We start from the raw sequence: 25,999 nt of genomic DNA on the forward strand, positions 1-25,999 counted from the left end.
AGGTGAAGAGGAGTTGGAATGAGTACTCTGAAGGACTGTTGAATGTGTTTGATGATAAAATGATATATATAGGTGTACTTGGGGAGGTATGCGGTATGAGCCATTGAGTGGTGTGGTCAAGAGAGAAAAGGTGAAGATGAAATGTGGCAAGTAGAAGATGGTACTGCTGTTGAGTGCCTTAAGAAATGGAGTGACTATTGTTGATTAGTTACTTACGATTTTCAATGTACTGATCACGGTGGGGTGCCTAAGGATTGGCGGAATGCATGTACTTATGCTACTAGACTGCTGAGCGTACTTGATAGGTTGTATGGACTAGTGGTCACTGAGAGGGTGGTGGTATGCACAGAACGCCAGACTGGCAAGGAATAATACGACTTCAGGAGTGGTAAATGTGTGGATCTAATGTTTGCTTCAAAGAATGTGTGGGAAAAATACTAATTAGCAATCGTGGATCTGGAGAAAGGATATGATCGAGTTGATAAGAGATGCTTTGTGAAAGGTGTTAGGCATATATGACGTGGCAGAAAAGCTATTAGAAGCAGAGACTTTATCAAATGTAAGATGAGTGTGCTCGTAGGCAGAGAAGAGGGTGAGAGGATCCAGGTGAAGATGAGACTGCGACAGAAGCGTGACGTCAACCTAGCCGTTTAATGTTTGACTTTTTTTTTCTTTTGTTAGCTAACATGGCGCAGGTAACTGAATCAAGGCCGTCATTAACACTATATATATATATATATATATATATATATATATATATATATATATATATATATATATATATATGACACAAGACTCGAACCTTTGCACTTGACGACGAGTGGCCCGTGAATGCATCACAGTCAGCAACGCTAAGGGATACACCACGATGGTAGGTCAGGAGTTAAATGCAAGGGTCTTGGCGACAACGGCAGGTATGCTGTATATACAGTGGGTGAGAGGGAGGGAGGGGCCTCGAAAGAGAGTCGGTTGTTTGCTAATGACACAGCACTAACAGCAGATCAGTGTACGAAATTGCAGAAGTTCATGTTTGAGATTAGGAGTGTGTGTGAAAGTTGAGAGCAAGGTCGTTAGTTTATCAGAGCAATGGAACACAATACTTGGGATGCGAGTTTGAATGAAATAACACTTGGAGGAAGAAGTGTTATAGAAATCGAGATTAGATATGGTTGAAAGCGGAACCACGGAATTCATAGGGTCAGTAAGGGGCCGAAGGTTCTGGGAGTACTGAGGAATGAGGAAAGAGGTCGTTTATCTGAGGCGAAAACGTGTGTTTGAAATTATAATCATCCCAACGATGTTGTATGTTTGTGAGGTATGGGCTGTAAATTAGATGAAATGTCTTAGGATAATGTGTGTTGTAAGGAGTGTTGATAGAGTGAATAATGATGAGAGTATGGTTGAGAGAACTAAAGAGGATGAGCTAAATGGTTTGGGCATACGAAGGGAATGAGTGTGGAGGGGTTGACAAAGAGAATACATGTTTCAGAAGGAAAATGGGATACCAAATTGGAGATGGAAGTACGGAATGAAGAAGACCCACACTTATCGCACTAATCCAGCACCAATGAAGCTTTTTCACTGACACATTTCATTTACATTCCTTTTACCAAAGGAGACGCAAACCTACTTACGAGACAATACTCAAAAACATCATCCACATTCCAACCTCGTCCCTCCACAGGGACGTCATGAAATCCTACACAAAATCCATCCAGAAACAGCTGTCCATCCACATTCACTCCCAAATGCAATTAAAATCTTAAAGAACTCTCCTGCAGCAGACCCTGACAACACATCAAACTTTCACTTTAACAAATTGGTCCAGTCGCAATCCAAGCATCTAGAGAAAGCTTCAACGACCCGAAAATCAACAAAAAATAAAAAAAATCCCAAACATCTAGAAACTTGAAAACATAATACCAATGCAACAGGCATCCAGACAACTTAACTCCCCTTACTCCTACCGTCCCACATCCTGGGTTTCCAGCGTCCAAACTGTGAAAAACTTATCGACAGAATGAAGCAAAATATTCCACTCTCACCTACACAATATGGGTTTCAGGCCTATCCACTCCACCATCAATCTACACCAGAGGTTTTCAACCTTTAATCTGCTAAATGTACCCTTTTTACATTTCTAATGATATTCGAGAACCCCATAAAAGGACGAATTCTGAGAAAATATCAATATGAAATAAAATACTTTGTATGAATACTCATAACATTACAAATATATTAGGTTACTTCGTTTCAAATTTTCTCGTGCTTAACACTCGTCACACATCCATATCATAATCAATGATGAACATAAAATATATACAAATCCTAAACCGTAGATCAGAGTTCCCCAGGTTGACAAAACCTTGAACACTGACCACACAAAACACATCCTCGATGGCTTCCACCAACCACAACCCCCGTCCCGCACGATACTAGTAGCGATACACATTACCATTTGACAGTCCCCGACACATCCTCACTCAAGAGAAACGTGACATCCTCGTCCACCAGTGACTAAAAGTGGTTGTCCTATTTCATAGCTAGCCGCCATGCTACAGTCATTCAGTCTTCATTACATGGCTGTCTTTGCAGTAATTTCAATTCTGTCGGTGATAAAATTGTGCTAAATGGCGTTTTTACTAAACATTACAATGCCAATTGATTATACGATTGACACTGTACATCTTAGTATTTAATTCATTTGCCATGTCATCTTAGTATTTTGTCACGTTTTCCAATGGCAGTACTAGTTGGAGTGTGTTTAAGGTGACCGCGCGCCTCATCATAAAAAGAAATACTTTAGAAAATGCATGCGTGCTTAAATATATATGTGTGTGTGTGTGTGTCCATATATCCGCGATATGTAGAGAAATATAATAAGCAGTGTTTGTGCGGTCAAAAATTACTGAGTGAGGTTAACCTTAGATTTTCAACATGTTCTGCAAGGTCGGCAGCAAAATGTACATTTGAAAACTCGCCTCATTATTGGTGTATAGGAATATCCTTTTGAGAAGGTTCATCTATAGTCTTTTTTAATTTATGAAGCTTCTTGCACAAAAAATAAACTTTTTGAGGAGTTGAAAAAAAAAATACTTTTTTACGAGCATCAGAGGAAAATTAAATATCATTATGCAAAACCATGAAGAAAATTTAGCTACGAGATAATCTACTTTGATTGGGGAAAATAGGACATATAAAATGTCACACAATTTTGCTTGTATCAAATTCTAGTTGCTTATATACGTACATATAAAAAAGGGGTAAATCAGAGGACAAAACAGGTTTTTTTCCCCGGCAATCAATTTGCACCACACAGGGATTTCGAAGGGAAGCATGGGGTTTGATCTGTACGTGATACAATTGAGCAATGCCTTTTGGTGCCACTAAAAATATACTCCAATTTTGTCTTCACTTCCCTATGCTAGCCACTTAAGTCTCTTAAAAACTGGTACTCTAACAGCAAACAATGATTCGATGAAGTAGGCCTTTAGATATGAAGCAGAGAACCTTTCGCTCCCAAGCTTGATAATACACGCAGAATTCAACACCTAAGGGGGAGAACCTACCCCCTAACTAGTACACACAGGCTTCCTGAGCTGCAAAATCTTAAAACAATTGGCATCACTGCTTGAAGCTCTCCTCTGGTCTGGTATGGTAAGCTGTAATTATCAATTTGTTCTGTGCCTGGGAGGGAGTTTTACATTCGTGAAGCTCTACCTCTCTCTACTTTATAAGACTATCAAAAACTTTTTAAATTTACTGACGCTTGTCTACAGTAACCAAGTCTAGTCATTTTATTCCATTCATCCACCACTCATACCATAAAAGTACTTTTTTTATCTTTTCTTTTTACTAGTTTCTTGCTAAATTTCATGCTATGTCCTCTGGTTCTTCTAACCCTACATCTCTCCAAGAATTGATCACTGTCTACGTCATCGGTTTTAAAAACGATAAGTTACCCCTTACTCTGCTTTCTTCCAAGGATGAAAAATTCAAAGCCTCTTTCCCTCTCCATTCTGGTTTCATATTTGCTGCCTTCCTCTGGACACACACTATTAGCTCCTTGTGCTTCTTTCGTTGCGGTGGGCAAACTTGAGAAGCACATTTTAGTTTTGGCCTTACGAAGGATATAAACAGTTTGCTCAATATTTCTTTATCCATATTCTTGAAAGCAAATATGATTCTAGCAAATTACATTCTGTCTTTCACTGTTCACCTAATATGGAACTCAGGCTACAGGTTAGGGATGATGTCGATTACAAAGTCCCTCTCACACAGAATCCTTAATCTCATTTCCTCCTAAATAAAGATTACAGTGAGGTCTTCTTTCACTCTGTTTCATCTTTATTGTCCTGTATTCGATCAGGTTGACTTTTTCAACCATGTATCAGACTAACTTTGGAATCTGTGCATCATCTGGAAACATTCAGGAAGGAGTTCATACCTTCAGACAAGACATTCATCTGGATGAAGAAGAGTAACGGGCCCAAAGCAGAGCCCTGTAGGACTCCAATGGTGACTTCCACCCATCTGGAGATGGTCTCCTCTTACACGTGTCCTTTGTTCCCTTCCACCAAGGTAAACCTTTATCCATCTGAGGAGTATACTTATTCTCGTCTGTGCGTGTGCTTTATTATTTTCTATTATCATGTGGACGGTACAGAGAGGGGTGGAGATACGTGAGGTTGTATAATGAGGGTAGTGTGACGAGGTCCCGGGGAGAGTGGCAGCATCCCATCTTGTGGCCAAGCGGGCGGGTCTCCGCCCTGCTCCGTGCTAGAGGTGGTGGGGGTTTCCCTTACGCACATACAGGCAGGCAGCCTTTGCCCGCTTCCTTAGCCCAAGTAGCCTCGGTGGACCACAAATCAATACTCTTCTCCTCTGGCCGCGCCAACAGCCGCCCGCCTGCCGCCTATCCCACCACTACTACCACCATCTGTCTTAACTCAGCCTACATCCACAGTGCCTGGCCACTTTTCAGGTACCACCTACCTTCGGCACTGTTTGCTCTGGTAGAACCTACATCCAGCTGTGATGGCTGCAGTACGACCTGCCTCCAGCTATAATAACTACAGAAACACCCCCTCCCCCTCAAACACCGATGGCTCCGGTGCCACCAGCCTCCAGCAATTATGGCTCCAGCAACACCTACATCCAGCAATGGTAGCTCCGGTACCAACTTATTCTAGCACTGGTGAATCCAGTGCCACCCACCTCTAGCACTAGCAGCTCCAGCAAAACCCACTTCCAGCACTGGGGGCCCCATCATCACCCATCTGCAGCTCTGTGGTCCGGCACCACCCACTTCATTACCCCGCCTTCAGCACTGGTGGCTCCAGAAGAACCTAACACCAGCACCATCCACCTCCTGAACCAGCCTCCAGCGATAGTGACTCCAGGAAAACCTGACCCTAGTCCACCTCCGGCATTAGTGGCTCGAAAAAGACCTGAATCCAGCACCACCCACCTCCTGAACCAGTCTTCAACACTGGTGGCTCCAGAACCAAACACCTTCTGAGCCCGCCTTCAGCACTGGTGACTCCTGCACCAACTACCTCATGAGCCCGACTAGCATCACATGCTTCCAGCACCATCCATCTTCAGAACCCGCCTCCGGCACTGGTGGCTCCATTACGACCTGCCTCCACGACCACCCACCTCACGGACCAAACTCTTGGTACGAACTCCTGCACCAATGAATGTCCAAACCCAGCCTCTACTTCTCGTTCTACCTCCTTACAAGACGATTTTTTTTTTTTAGTTTCTTCACAAGCGATTCACAAGTTCCTCTCCCCAACTATCCGTGTAGTGAGGTATCATCAAAGTTTTTGGGATGCAGAGCAAGTGCCAGGTTGGTGAATATATACATGGCGCATACTTGGTGGTCTTTCGGGGTCTTAATCCCCACAGCCCAGGATGGGCCCAGATGGATTTGGTCATTGGTCGACCAGGCAGGCTGTTGGAAGCCGCAGCTCTCAAGCCTACATAGTCCCCACAGCCCGGATGTTCTGGTTCACTTTGTAGGTACTTTTTCACCGCACTCTTAAGCTTCTCTACTGTGCATGCTATCCTGTTCCCGATAGTAGCTGTCAAGGTATACTGAAGGGTCTGAGGCGCCGGGTGTGTAAACTGTTCCATCTTTTTGTGCATTTCGCAAATTTGGATTTCTGGGGTAAATTAATAGTCTTCCATGCGTATCGTGCCAGCAGTACGTAATTTCCGAGTGGAAGTTGGGGAACCATACCTTCTACGATTTTCCAATTATAGATGACGAATTACTTTTACCTTGTCTGCGCTCATGAGAGTATAGCCTTAGACCAGCCGTTCTCGGTAATTTAGTTCTACGATATCAGCATGGGGTGTAAAATATCTATGAGCATTTTCTAATCCCTCAATTTCTCACGCCTTATAATGCTTCGATGCAACAATATTCAATTCGAGAAAGAATTATCCTTTTGAATAACATCAACATTGGCGTTTCTTTGTCTTGAAAGTCCGCAGGATCCAAACAGCCATCCTTCTGAACGAGGCAACCGTTGTTTTGTTGAGACTAAAGCCTCATCGTTTTCAGTTTTTCCCAGAGGTTCAGATTCTTGACGAGTGTCAATGCCGAATGATAGATCTCTGCAGAATTTTCTAACTGTCAAATTGTTCACATGAAAGATGATACCAGACTATTAACATCTTTGGCCTTCATATTTGGTTTTACCTATCGTCTTGAAAGTCCGCAGTAGATAGCGAGCCTGTCATCTTTCTGCTTGGGGAACTGTTATGTTCGCTGAAGGTCTTTAAGAATGCTCTCCTGAGAGATGATGACCTTCGTTTCAACCGAACATTCTGTATCGTTTTTCATGTCTTCACTTCTTTCATAAAACATTTGAAAAGTTACATAATTAAAACACGTATTAATATAGTGGCCCAATGTGACTTCATGTCTAGGTGTATTTTCCATTCTTCTATTTTTAAGAATTACCACATTTACTCATGTATCATCTGAAAAGGATAAAATGTGGTTCATGTCTGCGTCTGATCTGTCAGGTATGAAAATGAGAAGCATTAAAGGTGCAAGTACAAACCCCTGGGGAACTGAACTCTTCACTGTAGACACTGGAAACTGCCTGCTTTACAAATCATGATTTATCAGTCAAATTGTGTATTTTATCTTCTTAAATGTGCAACGAGATGAAGACTGAAAGTGATAGTCAGATGCCCAGCTACAGAAGAGGATGCCACATTAATCATTTATGAGACTGGGACACGTTTTGTGAAAGGATTTACCTGTGAACATATATATGCTTAAGTGACACAACAACTCATGTGTGCTTATTTACCAGTGAACATATATATGCTCAAGTGACACAACTCATGTGTGCTTAGTGTAAAACCAAAACGCACTTATATAAATGCCGAATCCACAGTTCCTTGTAGTATACAAGGTGAATATGTACGAGAGAGAGCCATGGGACAATGTGCACCTGAGCCACTCTTGATAAATGCAATTAAAAATAACATCAGGATTCTGCACACACATATTTCCACTTTGCCAAATTTCTCTCAATTTACGCAATCTGTATGCAATGAAATCGGGGTCAAAATAGGATAAGGCAGTACAAGATAAATAATTTTCTTCTTCCCCGCCTCTGCGATCTTGTAATGGAAAAGATTCAAAAGAAACCATCCTCACAACCTCATGTAACGTTTTCCCTGGGTTGAGTAACTTATTCGATTCTATGGTCGGGCAATTCACATTTTAGTAATCCTATACTGGTACTTTAAAAATCGGATGCGAAAAGTCAAGGCAGCTAACGGCCAGTAATTCCTCAGAAATTTTATGCCTTCTCCACGAAGTACATGCGAGTCTGTTTTAAGAGCTTCTGGGTTGCGTTAGAGTCCAGGCTTTCTTCCTAAAGGATGCTTACTGACCGTACTAAATTTGTTTTACGTGTCAACTGTGTTCCAACTGGCTGGCCCTGGAGCTGATCGGATGGCCGTTCTGTTAACGTCCCTCTCGAACGCCAATTGTGTGGTGGCGAACTCTACTATAAGCAAAACTAGAGATCGATACTTACAAGTATATTGGTTATTTGTCCAGATTTTTGGCCAACTGAACACTGACTCCCACTACTTCCTAAACTTTTCACGAGTCTCCCTACTGCCGTTTATGTGCCTCTTTTGTTTTTGATGAATCAATGATGCTTAAAACCCTTGATTTCAATTTCATGTTTATAAGAAAAAAATCTTTTCCTTCTCAACAATGGTTCCTTGCTCTTACTTTTTGGAGTCGGCGAATGTTCCAAACTCCTGTGTATGAAGACAAGCTTTAAAACCAAAGATGCGTTAAATCTGAACATACTGAGAACCTGTACCTCGATGTAGCTGTCATATACCCAATCGATTTTCTTGTACATCCAGAGCCTTTTGAGCACATGCAAAACTAGTCTTGCTGCTTCATAAACCACCTCATCTGGTAAACTGATTTTAGCTGAATGTGTGGGGGGGACAGGAGTGGGGTGGGGGAAAGCAGAGTGCACGTGTAGGTGGCGGGGTGTGTGGGAGAGGGGGGAAGGTGGCGGGTATAGTGGGTAAGTGAGCGGTGTAGAATCGATGTGTCCGGGGAAGGGGAGGTCAGGTATGGTGGTGTGCTGGGAGAGGGTAAGTTGGGGATACATCTTGCTCATGTACAGCTTCGTCTACTTCCAAAGCTTGGTCCATGATCCAGGTGATGAATCAGGGTGTAGGGCGGTTACTGCAGCACGTGAAGCATCGAGGAGGCAGGTACAGGTGGTGGGCGTGAGGCTCGCTGGCTGTGTTGGCGGGTGTAGCGTGATGCACCCGGCCATGTTGGCGGGTGTGGCGTGATGCGTCCGGCCAGCTGACGTAAGCCAGTGTGGTTACCACCCAGGCGTGTACCTAAGATCTGGTGTGTGTGTGTGTGTGTGTGTGTGTGTGTGAAATTACCATGAAAAATATAAACTAAAAACACAGGTGATGAGGAAGAACACAATTATCTTCGTGGGCACAAAATATTCTGGAACTTCCATATAATATGGCTGTTACTTATTGCGGTCACTTAAACATTACTGTATTCCAGACAATTTTGTTCATTTTTTCTTTTTGCGATATCCCCGTTAAATCAAATCACTAATACTGGTCAAATTTCGTGTGACTGAATATAGCTATCAGACAGAAGTAAATCTATAATGAGCCTTCGTAGACATTTTCCCCTAAATAAACAAAATTATACTCGATACGAAAACAGCTGATAGCAACAAGGGAAATGTTCGAAAAACGAAATCAAGACAAGAAAATACTGATAATGTCATTAAGAGCACATGCCGTTTTGGAAAGTAAAATGGACATTACCTGTTTCATTATTCACATGCTTGTGTAATATATAAGGTTATATTTTCATGGCCTTATATAATACATACAAAGCGATTAAAAGTACAAGTAACCAAGTCAAACATTTACCATGAAATCATAAAAGGCTAAGGCCATTTTCCTTGCGAAGGCCACAGGCTAAAATCATAATAGTACACAAAGTTTTTACAGAGGACGTTTACTGTATACCTCTATACGGAGGGGAAGATCGCAGCAGTACCCCCTAACCTGGTACACTGCCAGCAGTACTCCCCCCCCCCCCCCCCGCCACACACACACACACACACACACACACACACACACAAACAGAAACACTGAAATGTTTATCACACCTCGTCACCTGTTGCTCTCTCCTGCCATCACAAGCTCTTGCACACCTTGAAGTAATTAACAACTAGTCACAATCAAGCACAATAAGTGGACACAGATTCAACCGACTACGTGATATTCGGCAACCTAAACCCTGTGAATGTCATCATACATGTAAAATTCATTAATCCACTCAGCCTACATCCAAACGTTTTTGTAAGAAAAAACAATAAGAATCCACGGAGATCACAAGTCGTTAATTAGTTTGTGCCACACTAAGTACTCTATTAGAATGCCACATACATGTACTTAACATTCCAATAAAAAATAATAGCAAAAGTTCGTGAGGGGAATTACATAGTTCCAGAAAATAAAAATCAGAAAGAACTTTGTTTCAAGGGTAACAATAAATCTAATGGTTCCAAGGATAACAGTACATCACTCTATCGGCCAATCCTATCCCTGGCCCTCAACCTTCACTCACGTTAAATATCTTTACCATATTTTCCGCAGTAACAGTATTCTTCTACATACAGTGAAAAAGTATAAGACTATCGCTCAAAAACGAGGTTATAATTACGTATAACGTGAGGGTCTTTTTTATCATTATTTTTATTCCAACGAAGTAATGCTAATATACTGACTGAAAATGTAAGAAGTCTTACTATTCTCTAAGTTATCTATGTCCATATATTTCACCAATCGCCCTTAAACATGTACGGTTCACATCGCACACATACGCTATGGCTAAGGTCGCAACATTCGCACAGACAGCCGTTAGGCTGGCTTCTGCCAGCCTTCACTCCAAAACCGGTACATGAGCGCGAGGTAAAGAAAATTCGACTTCAACTCCCCGATGCGTAAAGGTTATATTACAGGCGAAGGGCGGGACCTACATCCGTTACGAGGCAGAAATGAAGAGCAGCCCCAAGAGCAGGTTTACACTAAGGTAATGATAGCGTGCGCCACCGCCCAGCAACAGTTAGGAATGCAGCACTCTGCCGTACATCACAACACGCAAGTCCCGACGCCATGTGCTTTTACTACCTAAACCAAGAGCACACACACACACACACAAACACACGTACTCTTTCCCACTACCAATGGCTCGCTAAACATGAACGAATACAAATACATAAAATATTCTGAAAACTGTGCATCGATTATTTTCTTTTTTCCCCGTTCTGCGAGTGCTCAGAGTTCGTAAAAAAAAAAAAAATACAGGCTGTTCACCTTGATACTCGTTAAAAACATTAATGCTTTATCAAAACACTTCAAATAATAATCAGACAAGTAATCAGAAGTACGTATGTACGGTTAATTAACCATTCAAACACCAAATGACTTACAATATCATTCACGATAATCATAAAAACAAAGTTTATCATAAGGTTCGCAGACGATGCGCCACCGCATCGTATGCCGGCGGAACAGGGATACCCGACCCAACGCCTCCAACGGGAAAGGTACGTAGCCGCCAAAACCTGTGATCCTTCCGGTGAATCGGACTGGGCAAAGGCTGTTGGGTCGTTGGTTGTCCAAGCTGCCGGAAGCCGCAGCCCGGAGGCTCACATAGCACCCCCTCCCCCAACCAACCAACCGTCAGGTACCGCGACAGGGAATGCCTCGGCCATATCTAATATTATGATGTTCTTATCAAGAATAGTATGTGTTCAGGGCAATAATATAAAAAATCTAGTCTTACTCTTTTCGAGCTACTGAGACAATCGACTATCAGCTGTACTCCCCTAGCATATTTCTTGCAAGGAATAAAGTGTGTGTGTGTGTGTTGGGGAGGATCACCAATACTGTACAATAGGAGGAAAGCAATACACCCTTCTGAGGTCTAAAACACTTTCGTAAACAGAGAAAGGGTGAACACAATACACCCTTCTGAGGTCTAAAACACTTTCGTGAACAGAGAAAGGGTGAACACAAGTGTCAATGTGACTTCCCATGTAGTAGTACTAAAAATTTTTGCTAAGAATGTGTTGGTGGCGCCTAAGATACGACGACCACAACTGGGCTGGCCAAAGGAAACCCTCCCTTCCCACAGGAATTACTGGAGCTTCTACTCACATTCATCATGCTCTGCTGAGACTGCTGCATGAACTGCTGCTGCTGAGCTTGCTGCTGCTGGAGGTGGTTCAGCCGCTGCTGCACTTCTTGGATCTAAAGGGAAAACAGGAAAATAATCAAAAACTACAGTCCTACCTTCACGAGTCTACATCAATGCATGAACGGCACTAACACAAAGTAAGCATTTATACCCGGTGAAAACCTGGTGCAATCTTCTATCCCCAAAGTCCAAGCTGGCCCCAGGCTGCTGGATTGGGTCGCTGGTTGACCAAGCTGTTGGAAGCCACAGCACTCAGACTAATGGAGCTTCAACAGTCTAACTGGTCTAGTACATTTTGTAAATACTATCTATGGCTCTCTTAAACTTCTCTACCTGGTCCATATCTAATGAGGTCTTCATTCCCATAGCTGTTAGATTTGATTGCTGGTCATCCAAGCAATTGAAAGCCTCAGCCACATGCCTACATAGTCCCCACAACCTAACTGGTCCGGTACATTTTGTATGTACTTGTCCAGTGCACTCTGAAACTCCTGTTATACATCCCATCCTGTTTGTGATGGTAGCTGGCAATGTGTTGGACCCCGGATATTTAAGGTGTTCCCTCTTTTTGTGCATTTCTCACCTTGGATTCCAGAAGTAATATTTTACAAAGTACATTCCACTATTTCTGATGATTACAAGCATGGTCATGACGAGTCTCGGGGCCCCAGGTGTTTAAGGGGTTCTACCTTTCTGTGCACATCACACCGGACCTGACTTTCACATGTTATTCTTAAAATTTTCCAAACTATCTGAGTAAGTGTCACAGGTCACAAAATGTGCACGAAATCAAATATTTTTCGCATGGCCAACATATCATACAAAGCAAAATTCCTTTCCCAAAGTGGTTCTGGTACATTTGAAAAAGACCCCAATGCTGACCATGGAAGTATCAGAATCATGTAATTTTACAACATACATGTAGAAATGAGATAAATCTAAGAGATTTGACTAAAGCAAGAGAGGTGCATGCCATATAGGAGACAAGAACCTTGGACAGACACAAATAATACAAGGATAAACAAACATGGTAAAAATGTGGGAGACTGACGGTATTATTATATAAAATTCAAGAAAAAGAACACATTTAACATCACAGATTGTATAACAGCGAACTGACCGATTTCAGGAATTATAGGTTTATACGACCCAGGACAACATGGTTCTTCAGTGAAAGATAAGCCTTTCTCATATGATCCATGAATATGATAAAGTGGCATACAGGCAACAAAGAAAAGCAAACAAAATACTCATGTAAAATGCACACATTTTGCCAAAGTTTTGGACAAAATGCAATCATAAAGTTATACAAAACAATATGAAAAAAGCTGAAATAAAATGACTGGTATATTGGAAAGATTAACCTACAATTCCCTAACAAACAAATGACATCACGCTCGTGTAAACCAAGCAAATTCCAATGCCTCCATAAGCAGCAGTAATCAGCATGCATCTCAACTCTCTGTCAAACCTCATGGTGTCTTTGGGTGTCTCCACCCCCAATGCAAAGGCAGTTGAATTGGGTCATTGGTCGACCAAGATATTGGAAGCCGCACCCTTAAAGGCTCTCATAGGCCCTACAGCTGTGAATCTCATGGCATTTCTAATGGTAGATGGCAAGGTACTGAAGAGTCTTGGGCCCCAGATGTTTACAGAGTTCTTTTTTATGCATATCACACCACTGAATTTCAGAGGTTGTATTATGCGAAATCTTTCATGCCTGTCAAGCCAATAGGAAGTACTTCCATACAGAAGTTGGGAACCATCCCTTTTAGGATTTTCCAGATATAGATGATATTCCCCTCCCATCTGCAAACCTGGGAGCATGGTGTGAATGATTCCAATGGTTCTCAGTAATTCAGTTCCTTTACCACATTAATATGGACTATGAAAGATCTCTGGACACTATAAATCCACAATTTTGTTCGCTTTGTAGGGCGATGTTAGGATGCAACAATATTCAATTTGTGAAGTTAGTGTTTTGTTTATTATTGGTTTTTCTTCCCATGTCTCGAAGGTCAGCAAGATCAAGCAGGCCATCCTTCTGCATGAGGCAACAGTTGTTTTGTTGTGATCGCAACAGATTGGGAAGTCAGAAATCATTACTCCAAGATCTTTCACATTAGCATCTAGTTTACAATAGCATCCGTGTCTTCGGTATTTTGTGATTTTTGATTTCTTTACTTTCCCCATAATGGAGTTTAAATTTATCTCCAATGAAAAGCATGTTGTTCATTTTCACACCTAGCATGTAAATATAAATCACAGCTTAACTAATCTTCACTGAAAAGCATGTTGCTCATTTTCACACCTAGCAAGTAAATATACATCACAGCTTGGCAAAATCAAGAGATCATATACTGAAGTGTTTTCACAGTTTCTTCTACCATCACAACTTGTCCACTGATTTTCAACTGTAGAAGAGCAGTGAAAATTATAATTAAGAAAAGAAACCAAACGAACAAGAATAACTGAAAACTTTTAACGAATTACATCAAGGTAACATACTTTGTATTCTTAGGCGTGGCAAATTCCTGCAAAGTAAAAACTCCATAGTACACTCGGTGAAGATACGTCTTTTGGGAAAGTCCAGCACTCTTTAAATTCCATTCATATTCATGAATGTATGTGTGTGTGTGGAGGTGGGGGATATGCATGTCTGGCAAGACAATGGACACAAATCATAAAACGGCCAGCTTAATGCCAAGTTAAAACATCTTAGAAAAAAGAAGATTAAGGGGCAAATTAATGATTACTGAAAATCAATGGTTAATGAAAACTATCAAAAGCTTTGAAAATCTCGGTATAAACTACTTACTACATTTGTCTAATTGCATCAGTATTAGTGGATACAAACTCGTGGAAAAACGTTTTACTTCTAAAGTTTTTCTTGACTAGATTGTTGACGTACAGACCAATCTACCAATTACAGTAGGTGAACCAAGCACCATTGATACATTTATGAATAAACAATAAATATGTATTTCACTTATGTTCCATAACTGACATTATTTTCACCTTATTTACATGAAGAATTTACATGTGTTTCCTTTGTACAATCAGTATGCCCTTCTAATTTCTCAGCACTATACAAATTTCTCATTTCTTCCACTATAACAAAAAGCCTCAAAGGACTCCTTGGACTCTTGCTGGTCAATTAAGTCTTTGGGAGTCTGCATCCCCACAACCTGTGCTTGGCCCAGGCTACTGGATTGGGTCACTGGTCAACCAAGCTGTTGGAAGCAACAGCCCGCAGGCCATTCAAAGCCCGGCTGGTCTTATACACTTTGCAGTTGGAATTCCTTTGCAAAGTGGATTTCAATATCCCAAAAAAAGGCAAAATTCTCAAGGAAGAAAAAAGTAGCTTCATGTGAAAATAAATGAATATTGTAATGCCTAGAAATGTGCAAACTACCAGGGGAAAGATGCAGGACTGTAGTCACCCTATGGCTGGAATAATTCTGCATACAGTATCATGAGACGATAACTACATTCGCAATCAAACAAAAGAGGCCAAGCTAACCTTTTTTTTTTTTTAATCAGACATGAGACAAATTGAACCAGCTGAATAATGTGGAAGGCCTTAAGAGTAATAATGTCTGAAGACCTCACTTTCAGCAAATACAACAAAATACCAGTTGCCTCCTTTTGAGGGATGGTAAAACTGGATCCTGCAGACCTTCATGACAGAAGAAAAACCAACATCATTCAAGGCACTAATTCTTTCATGAATTGAATACTGCCGTGTTCTAACATCTCACAACAAGGCAGGTGAATTTTACAACACCCAGTTGTTTCACAGACCATATAAATGAGGTAAAGGAACTACATTACTGGGAACAGCTGAGAGTCTTGGATCCCAGATGGTTAAGGTGTTCTCTCTTTTTGTGTTTATCTCGCCTTTGGATTTCAGAGGCAGTACTTTAAGTCTTCCATGCCTGTCGTGCTCATCAGATGTTTTTTTTCTAAGTGTAAGTTGGAACCCATACCTTCTTGATATTTTTCTGGTACAGATGATGTACCTCTCCCATCTGTGCTCCATGGAGTACAGCCTCAGAGATTTCAGCAGTTGCCAGAAATTTAGAACGGAAGCAGTGCAAGTACAATTCCTTGGGGGAATGAGCTTTTCGTCTCACCCTCACCAAAATTAGCCTGATTTAAAACAAAGAGTTGTGATGTGTTGAGTTAAAATGTTCCATATCCATCTTCTAAATTTGCTGGTTCTCCTAATCCTATGCATTTTATATGCTGTAATACCAGTATCACATCTATCAGACTCCTGTGAAGTCTATCACACAGCAATCTGTTTGCACATATACAGGTAGTATTGTGGGATCCAGATTCCAATATTCATAGTATCTTTAGCGTGTGTGTTTTCGTGAATGTTGCAAATACTGCACTTGACCAATTAAGCAAGTCTCTTATAAATGGGATTTTATTTGTTTTATACGAGTTAAGTCTCTGTAAGTTGGCATATATAACGGATGTTACATGGCTTGTCTGTGATGTTTTGGTTTGTCAGTATGCTCGGTTCTAATGAACTTAACAGAGCACCTTCAGTTGCTACTAGAGCCAAGTCCTCCTCTGATACCTCTTTCCCTACCTCTGCTTTTGACTACTGACTGTGATGCACTCACAGACCTCCTAGGGTAGATTGCATTTATTCGAATCCTGATTGTGGCAGTCGGTCAACCCAACTCTTCATGTTCCCTTAGGAGTTAGTCAATAAATTGCATATCAGGCAAAGGCTAAAGTATATATATTTATTATCATCATTATCATACTTTCTCGCTGTCTCCCGCGTTAGAGAGGTGGGGCAAGGAAACAGACAAAAGAGTGGCCTAACCCACCCACATACACATGTACATACATACTCGTCCATACATGCACATATACATACCTATACTTCTCAACGTATACATATATATACACACACAGACATATACATAAATACACATGTACATAATTCATACTGTCTGCCCTTATTCATTCCTGTTGCTACCCCGCCACAAATGAAATAACAACCCCTTCCCCCCGCATGTGCGCGAGGTAGCACTAGGAAAAGACAACAAAGGCCACATTCGTTCACACTCAGTCTCAAGCTGTCATGTATAATGCACCAAAACCACAGCTCCCTTTCCACATCCAGGCCCCACAAAACTTTCCATGGTTTAACTCAGATGCTTCACATGCCCTGGTTCAATCCATTGACAGCACGTCGATCCCGGTATACCACATCGTTCCAATTCACTCTATTCCTTGCACGCCTTTCACCCTCCTGCATGTTCAGGCCCCGATCACTCAAAATCTTTTTCGCTCCATCTTTCCAGCTCCAATTTGGTCTCCCACTTCTCCTCTCCTGGTTCCCTCTACTTTTGACACATATATCCTCTTTGTCAATCTTTCCTCACTCATTCTCTCCATGCGACCAAACCATTTCAAAACACCCTCTTCTGCTCTCTCAACCACACTCTTTTTATTACCACACATCTCTCTTACCCTTTCATAACTTACTCTATCAAACCATCTCACACCACATATTGTCCTCAACCCAAATTGGATGGAGTGAAAAATATTTTGAGCGAGTAAATTTTTTTTTTTTTTTTTTTTTTTTTTTGTCGCTGTCTCCCGCATTTGCGAGGTAGCGCAATGAAACAGAAGAAAGAAATGGCCCAACCCACCCCCATACACATGTCTATCCACGCACGTCCACAGACGCAAACAAACACACCCATACATCTCAATGTACACATATATATACACACACAGACACATACATATATACCCATGCACACAATTCACACTGTCTGCCTTTATTCATTCCCATCGCCACCTCGCCACACATGGAATACCATCCCCCTCCCCCCTCATGTGTGCGAGGTAGCGCTAGGAAAAGATAACAAAGGCCCCATTCGTTCACACTCAGTCTCTAGCTGTCATACAATAATGCCTGAAACCACAGCTCCCTTTCCACATCCAGGCCCCACACAGCTTTCCATGGTTTACCCCAGATGCTTCACATGCCCTGATTCAATCAACTGACAGCACGTCAACCCCGGTATACCACATCGATCCAATTCACTCTATTCCTTGCCCGCCTTTCACCCTCCTGCATGTTCAGGCCCCGATCACTCAAAATCTTTTTCACTCCATCTTTCCACCTCCAATTTGGTCTCCCACTTCTCCTCGTTCCCTCCACCTCCGACACATATATCCTCTTGGTCAATCTTTCCTCACTCATTCTCTCCATGTGCCCAAACCATTTCAAAACACCCTCTTCTGCTCTCTCAACCACGCTCTTTTTATTTCCACACATCTCTCTTACCCTTACATTACTTACTTGATCAAACCACCTCACACCACACATTGTCCTCAAACATCTCATTTCCAGCACATCCACCCTCCTGCGCACAACTCTATCCGTAGCCCACGCCTAGCAACCATACAACATTGTTGGAACCACTATCCCTTCAAACACACCCATTTTTGCTTTCCGAGATAATGTTCTCGACTTCCACACATTCTTCAATGCTCCCAGGATTTTTGCCCCCTCCCCCACCCTATGATTCACTTCCGCTTCCATGGTTCCATCCGCTGCCAGATCCACTCCCAGATATCTAAAACACTTTACTTCCTCCAGTTTTTCTCCATTCAAACTTATCTCCCAATTGACTTGACCCTCAACCCTACTGTACCTAATAACCTTGCTCTTATTCACATTTACTCTTAACTTTCTTCTTTCACACACTTTACCAGACTCAGTCACCAGCTTCTGCAGTTTCTCACATGAATCAGCCATCAGCGCTGTATCATCAGCGAACAACAACTGACTCACTTCCCAAGCTCTCTATTCTACAACAGACTTCATACTTGCCCCTCTTTCCAAAACTCTTGCATTCACCTCCCTAACAACCCCATCCATAAACAAATTAAACAACCATGGAGACATCACACACCCCTGCCGCAAACCTACATTCACTGAGAACCAATCACTTTCCTCTCTTCCTACACGTACACATGCCTTACATCCTCGATAAAAACTTTTCACTAATTCTAACAACTTGCCTCCCACACCATATATTCTTAATATGTATATATATGTATATATATGTATATATATATATATATGTATATATGTATATATATACATACACAAAGAATTATAACCTTAATATTAGTGAAAGTCTATACAAATTGGAAAGCTTTATTATAAAAATTTGTAAACAATTCCCCTTCTTGTCCACACAATAAGTTTACGATACACTTGTTGTCTTTCTTGGACAATCGCTTGTATGATCAATAAAGCACAGAACACCTAAGATAATGACACCAAACGACTTTCATAAACATTAATCTACAAACAGCAGATCTTATCCACTCACCACAAGACTTTAGAAGGCCACTGGGATACAACTTCATACTTTCTGCACTAACACAGACTCCTGGAGCTGCATCTTCAATCAAAAAATGCAAAAATACATAACTTGTATAATGACCAAATATCCTCAAGAAAAAGAAGTCTTGCCTTTGGCACAACCACCAAATGTTTGAAAATGACTCGCATCACTCCAACCCATAAAGAGGAAGCAAAGCAATCCCAAAATACCACTGACTACTGCAGTTGAAATTGCATATAATCACCCTTTTCAAAAGTCTTAAGACAGTATGCAAAACCAAGGTTCCAATACTGGAAGATCGTGCCTCCCGCTGATGTTTCATCACCAAAATACAATTATAAAAGTTTGAACAAAATGCTGTCATGTAGCTACAAAGATACTGGAAAAGCCTTTGGTAAATGTGACCAGAGTTACAACACACACAAAGCATAAACTGGGAATAAGCAGAAAACTGGAAGACTAGGACATAAAAAAAAAATAATGGAAAATTTTTGTAATCACAACTATTTCCAGTGCTTCCAGAGTAAAAAGCTCAGTCCCCTAAGGAACTGTAACTGCAAACCCCACTGTTCCTCTCTTCATTAAGGGAGAAAAACTACCTGGTGAAATCTTCAGGAGTTTTGTACCTACTTTCAGCTGTTATGATGGCTGGCCAAGCTGCAGAATACCATATGGTCTTCTGTGGTCTTCAGCTGGATTTGGTCATTGGTCAACCAAGTTGTTGTAAGCCTTTGCCTTCAGGTTCACATAGTCCTAACAGCCTGGTTGGTTTGGTTCACTCTGTAGGTACTTGTCTAGTGCATTCTTGATTTTCTTTACTGTACAGTTGCCCTAATTACTGATGTCACAAAATTTGGTGAATTTCGTGCAGTGGCGACATGTGGCATCTTGGCCGACGACAGATTTTTCCTTGTATTTTATCAAGTGAAGGACAATTAATTGCAATAATACTAAATATATATATCAATTATTGTTTGAGTGAAGAATAAAGCCTTAATCACCATATAAAATTATTCACATTACAAAAACCGAAATATCGGGAAACAAAGCATTGACACAAAATTTTCGTTCAGAGAGGGGGAGAGAGCACCGAGTGGTGTTGCAAGTTTTGAATATTAGTAATGATTACATGTTATGAATAATCCAACCATGAAAAATGCTTGGCGAGTATAATATTCATTCTATTATACTTGATCGTCATATCCTGCATCAGCAAGGTAGTGCCAGGAAACAGACAAAGCTGGGAGGAGGAATATGGACAAAATTAATGTTTTCCAGATGAGCTTCAACAATGGTAGCAAACAGATGGGCATTTAACAGTTCTGAAGGTCATAGCGAGTGGGTGGAAAGTGGGGAATGGAGTGAATGATGGATGGGGAAGTGTCCCCAGCAAGTAGGTGTTGGCATATTAGTAAATTTACGCACATCATGACATTGCAAAACAGAGAAATAAAACATTATATGAATAGTAAAGACATTGCTTAGTAATTTAGGATATATGAACTAATGTATTGTTTTATTCAACAATTACTGCTGACCAACTGATATTAATCGTGGCACATGTGGCTTCTCTCCCCAGTCCCTCCCGCCCACCCCTTCACTCCTTCATACCCACTCAGCTGAACTTGACTCAGCAAATTTGTAAGCTGTCTACAATTTTTTTCTTTCCAGAATAACATAACATTCTGCTAGTATTTTGGAACCATCTAAAATGAGCAAGGCACTCTGTAACTGTAGGGTTATAAAAGTTTTGGCAGTGTGGCATCACAGGCAGTAGCATCTACTAGCACATCCACATAGATTCACTAAAGGAAGAAAGTTATTAAACACTTCTTGGTGGACAGCCAAATGCATTCATGTCTATAAATCAAATAACACTGAAAACATGGACTAATGAAGTGCTTTTTATTTAAAGAAGCTCTACAAAGACAAAGAAGACTTGGAGATGCGTGATGTGGTAGTTGCCAAGCACCCTTTTTTTTTTTTGACCAAAACACTTTGCAGAATATGACATCACTACTTGGTGAAACTGTCTATCCTATGCTGTTTCTGATGGTAGCAAACAAGATGTTGATATATCTTGGCCACCTGATGTTTAAAGAATTCCCTCTCTTTATGCATACTGCACCTTTGGATTTCAGAGGTAGTATTTTACGAAGTCTCACATGCCTGTCATGCCAATGGGACATTAATTCTGAATGTAAGTTGGGAACCATACCTTCCAGACTTTTCTGAGTATGGATGATAATATAAGTCTCACATCTGCACTCCTGAAAGTATAGCCTCAGAGATTTCAGCCATTACCAGTAATTTACTTCCTTTACCATAGTAATAGTACCTGGAGAAATCTCACGGATACCTCTCTGTGAGTCTTCACCCCCACATCCCAGGCTGTTGGACTGAGTCAATGATCAACCAAGCTGTTTTAAGCCACAACTCTCAGGCCCACATAGCCTCCACAGCATGTCTGGTCTGCTGCACTTTTATAAGTGCTTGTTCACAACACTCTTAAATTCCTCTACTGTGCATTCCATTCTGTTTCTAATGATAGGAGGCAAGGTGTTAGATTTCTGTATAGGTCAAGACTTGATTCTGTTTCTTAATTGTTCCATAAATTCTCAAGGTTTTGTATCTAGTGGTCTATAGGATGATTAATGCAAAAACCTGATTTGGGTTTGAGGTTTTGTATCTAATGGTCTGTAGACTGGGTAATGCAAAGACCAACTTTGGGTTTTCAACCTTGACAGCAAGTATATCTACTACATCATCTAAGAAGTTCAGCTGTCATCAGCATATCTACTACACACAGTCCAACATGGGCTAAGTGCTCTTAGACCATATTGCAATATGGTTCATAACAAATGATTATAGTGATGTGGATGAGCTGGTTCCTCAGCTATCCACAAGAGGGGCACATGAGGCTCACCAGCAGAAAAAAATTACAAATGCAACATGTGAAGCATAAACCAATGAGTGACACAGAGAAAAAAAGAAAATGATAGTTGATCAATGATTCTTATGATGATAATAACTACTCTGATGACTGTTGTCTGCCCAAAGCTCGATCACACAACCGTTTCATAGCCAGTACATCACCCATTCTGTAATTAGTATACTTGATCACCGTTTCCCACATCAGAGGTGGTGCCAGGAAACAGACGAAGAACAACCCACCTACTCATATAAACATTTATATAAATAAACACCCATACACGTACATGTACATTTTTTCCCCAAACATATTCGTCATTTCTTGCATTAGCGAGGTAGTGCCAAGAACAGAGGACCGAGTCTTACAGGGAATATCCTCACTTGGCCCCTCTTCTGTTCCTTTTGTTTGAAAAGCAAAAAACTGGAGGGGAGGATTTCTAGCCCCCCACTCCCTCCCCTTTTGTTCGCTTTCTATGACACGCAGGGAATACGTGGGAAGAATTCTTTCTCCCCTGTTGTGCGGGTGGGGGATGCTATTTCATGTGTGGCAAGGTGGCAAAGGGAATGGACGGAGGCAGCAAGTGTGAATCTGTACAAGTGTATATGTCTGTATACATTAAAATGTATAGTTATGTATATGTGCATGTGTGGGCATTTGTGTGTATACATGTGTATGTGGGTGGGTTGGGCCATTCTTTAGTGTGTTTCCTTGCGCTACCTCGCTAACTCGGGAGACAAAGTATAATAAATAAATATAAATATAAAATAATTAACAGATGCAATCCAAGCATTTGCATATAACCTGAATCACTTCTGGCAACAAAAAATCCCTATCATCTGGAAACTTACTAAAATAACAATTATTCCATACCCCTAAAACCTGCTGAAATGTGCCTCCTTCTATCACCCTACATCATTTATGTCTTCATTATCAAAAATCTGTGAAAAACTGATCTATGACAGGGTGAAGGAAAATAACCCACTCTCATTGACACAACATGGCTTCAGACCCAACCACTACCACCACCACTACACAATGACCTCACATAACATATCTTAGATGGCTTCAACCAGCCACATCCTGTCTGATACAATACCAGTGGCAAAAGAAATCAACAAATCATATGACAATGTCTCCAGACACATCCTAACACAAAAGATACCTGACACTATCCTGGAAAAAAAAAGAAAAAGAAAAAAAAGCCTAATTCAACAGCTGGCAGCCATGCCAGAATCATTCACAACAGCTTCATCTTTAAATTATCTAAACTCTAAAACAGAGTGCACCAAGGTCTTACTCCACTTTTCTTCAATTTCTTCCTAAATGACCTACCATGACCTCCACTAAAACCAAAACATAAATGTTCTTTCATATACAAATGAGATCACAAGACCCTGACACCAGAGAAGCAACAACAAACATGCAGCACTATATGCAACGGGAACAACAGTTCACACAAAACAAAATGTCAGCATCTTCACAGAAGTCATCAGTCATTGTTTCAACCCCAAACAGATGTCAATCTAGCTCAAATGCACTAGTTACCTTGAATGGACAATCACTCCCACATAAACAAAATACCAAATATTGTAAGCAATAAATTCAACACATGTCATTCATTACCAACATCAACACAAAAGCAACAGAAACTAAATGACCCTAGAACACTAACTGGCACCAGACTTAGACCAAAGAATCCCTTAGCATCCTCTACAAACAATTCCTGTCCTCCATTCTAAACTCAGTCTAACCTATCAGAACTCCCACCTTCACAAAATCAAATATTACAAAACTATAAATCACACAAATGAGAGCACGTATGGCTGACTAGCAACTTAAAATACTCAACATTATCACAATAAAACAAAGATCCTACCAATACATTGTACCTGAACACACTCCACACTCAATTCTTGCAACAAGCAACAAGTACAATGAAGACAGGAACACAGCTAACACTTAATGCTCAGGTTCCCTGCACTCTCCCTACATAGACACACACACATCACTACACTTTATACCCTAGTTTGGTTCAGTCTGGTTGACATGGACAGTTTCCCGATTGCTATGGGACTTTCATAAAGATGGAAGGGACTCCTCAATCAGGACACACACCCACTCTCGTACACAAAATTTTTTTCAAACTTAATCGCCATTTCCCACATTAACAAGTTAGCATCAGGAAACAGACGAAGAGAGGCCACATCTGCTCTCTCTCTCTCTCACACACACACACATATGAAATGGCAACCCCTCCCCCCGCACACGTGCGAGGTAGCACTAGGAAAAGACAACAAAGGCCAAATTCATTCACACTCAGACTCTAGCTGTCATGCATAATCAATGAAACCACAGCTCCCTTTCCACATCCAGGCCCCACAAAACTTTCCATGGTTTACCCCAGACGCTTCACATGCCCTGGTTCAGTCCATTGACAGCACGCGATCCCGCTATACTGCATCATTCCAATTCACTCTATTCCTTGCACGCCTTTCATCCTCCTATATGTTCAGGCCCCAATCGCTCAAAATCCTTTTCACTCCATCCTTCCACCTCCAATTTGGTCTCCCACTTCTCGTTCACTCCACCTCTGACAAACATATCCTCTTTGTCAATCTTTCCTCACTCATTCTCTCCATGTGACCAAACAATATCAATACACCCTCTTCTGCTCTCTCATTCACAAAATCTTTATTACCACACATCTCTCTTATCCTTTCATTACTTACTCGATCAAACAACCTCACATCACATACTGTCCTCAAACATCTCATTTCAAGCACATCCACCCACCTCCGCACAACCCTAACTACAGCCCATGCCTCGCAACTATGTAACATTGTTGGAACCACTATTCCTTCAAACACTATTCCTTCAAACATACCCATTTTAGCTCTCCAAGATAATGTTCTCGCCTTCCACACATTCTTCAACGCTCCCAGAACTTTCGCCCCCTCCCCCACCCCGTGACTCACTTCCGCTTCCATGGTTCCATTGCTGCTAAAGCCACTCCCAGATGTCTAAAACACTTCACTTCCTCCAGTTTTCTCCATTCAAACTTACCTCCCAATTGACTTGTCCCTCAACCCTACTATAACTAATAACCTTGCTCTTATTCACATTTACTCTCACCTTTCTTCTTTCACACACTTTACCAAATTCAGTCACCAGCTTCTGCAGTTTCTCACCCGAATCAGCCACCAGCGCTGCATCATCAGCGTACAACAAATGACTCACTTCCCCAGCCCTCTCATCCACAACAGACTGCATACTTGCCCCTCTCCAAAACTCTTGCATTCACCTACCTAACAACCCTATCCATAAACAAACTAAACAGCCAAGGAGACATCATGCACCCCTGCTGCAAACTGACATTCATTGGGAACCAATCACTTTCCTCTCTTCCTACTTGCACACATGCCTTACATCCTTGATAAAAACTTTTCACAGCTTCTAGCAACTTACCTCCCATACCATATACTCTTAATGCCTTCCACAAAGCATCTCTATCAACTCTGTCATATGCCTTCTCCAGATCCATATATGCTACAAACAAATCCATCTGTTTTTCTAAGTACTTCTCACATACATTCTTCAAAGAAAACACCTGATCCATACATCCTTTACCTATTCTGAAACCACACTGCTCCTCCCCAATCTGGTGCTCTGTACATGCCTTTACCCTCTCAATCAATACTCTCCCATATAATTTCCAAGAAATTTTACTCATATATATATATATATATATATATATATATATATATATATATATATATATATACATATAGGGGATAAAGAATACTTCCCACGTATTCCCTGCGCGTCATAGAAGGCGACTAAAAGGGAAGGGAGCGGGGG

The 25,999-nt window shown here is 41.2% G+C and overlaps 1 protein-coding gene across 12 annotated transcripts in view; it reads right to left on the reverse strand.

Moving 5' to 3' along the window:
- The window catches only part of LOC139746484 (uncharacterized), a 313,137-nt gene that overhangs the window by 110,823 nt on the left and 176,315 nt on the right, over positions 1-25,999 (reverse strand). For all 12 annotated transcript variants that reach the window (XR_011712164.1, XM_071657756.1, XM_071657763.1 and 9 more), the window contains one exon: positions 11,773-11,865. Coding sequence is in view for 11 of the 12 variants with exons in the window: in XM_071657756.1 (XP_071513857.1) it covers positions 11,773-11,865 (93 nt within the window). In the remaining variant the exon portion in view is untranslated. The remainder of the gene's footprint in view (positions 1-11,772; positions 11,866-25,999) is intronic.

This window comes from Panulirus ornatus, chromosome 65 (assembly GCF_036320965.1).
Source record: "Panulirus ornatus isolate Po-2019 chromosome 65, ASM3632096v1, whole genome shotgun sequence".
Classification (NCBI taxonomy): Eukaryota; Metazoa; Arthropoda; class Malacostraca; order Decapoda; family Palinuridae; genus Panulirus; species Panulirus ornatus.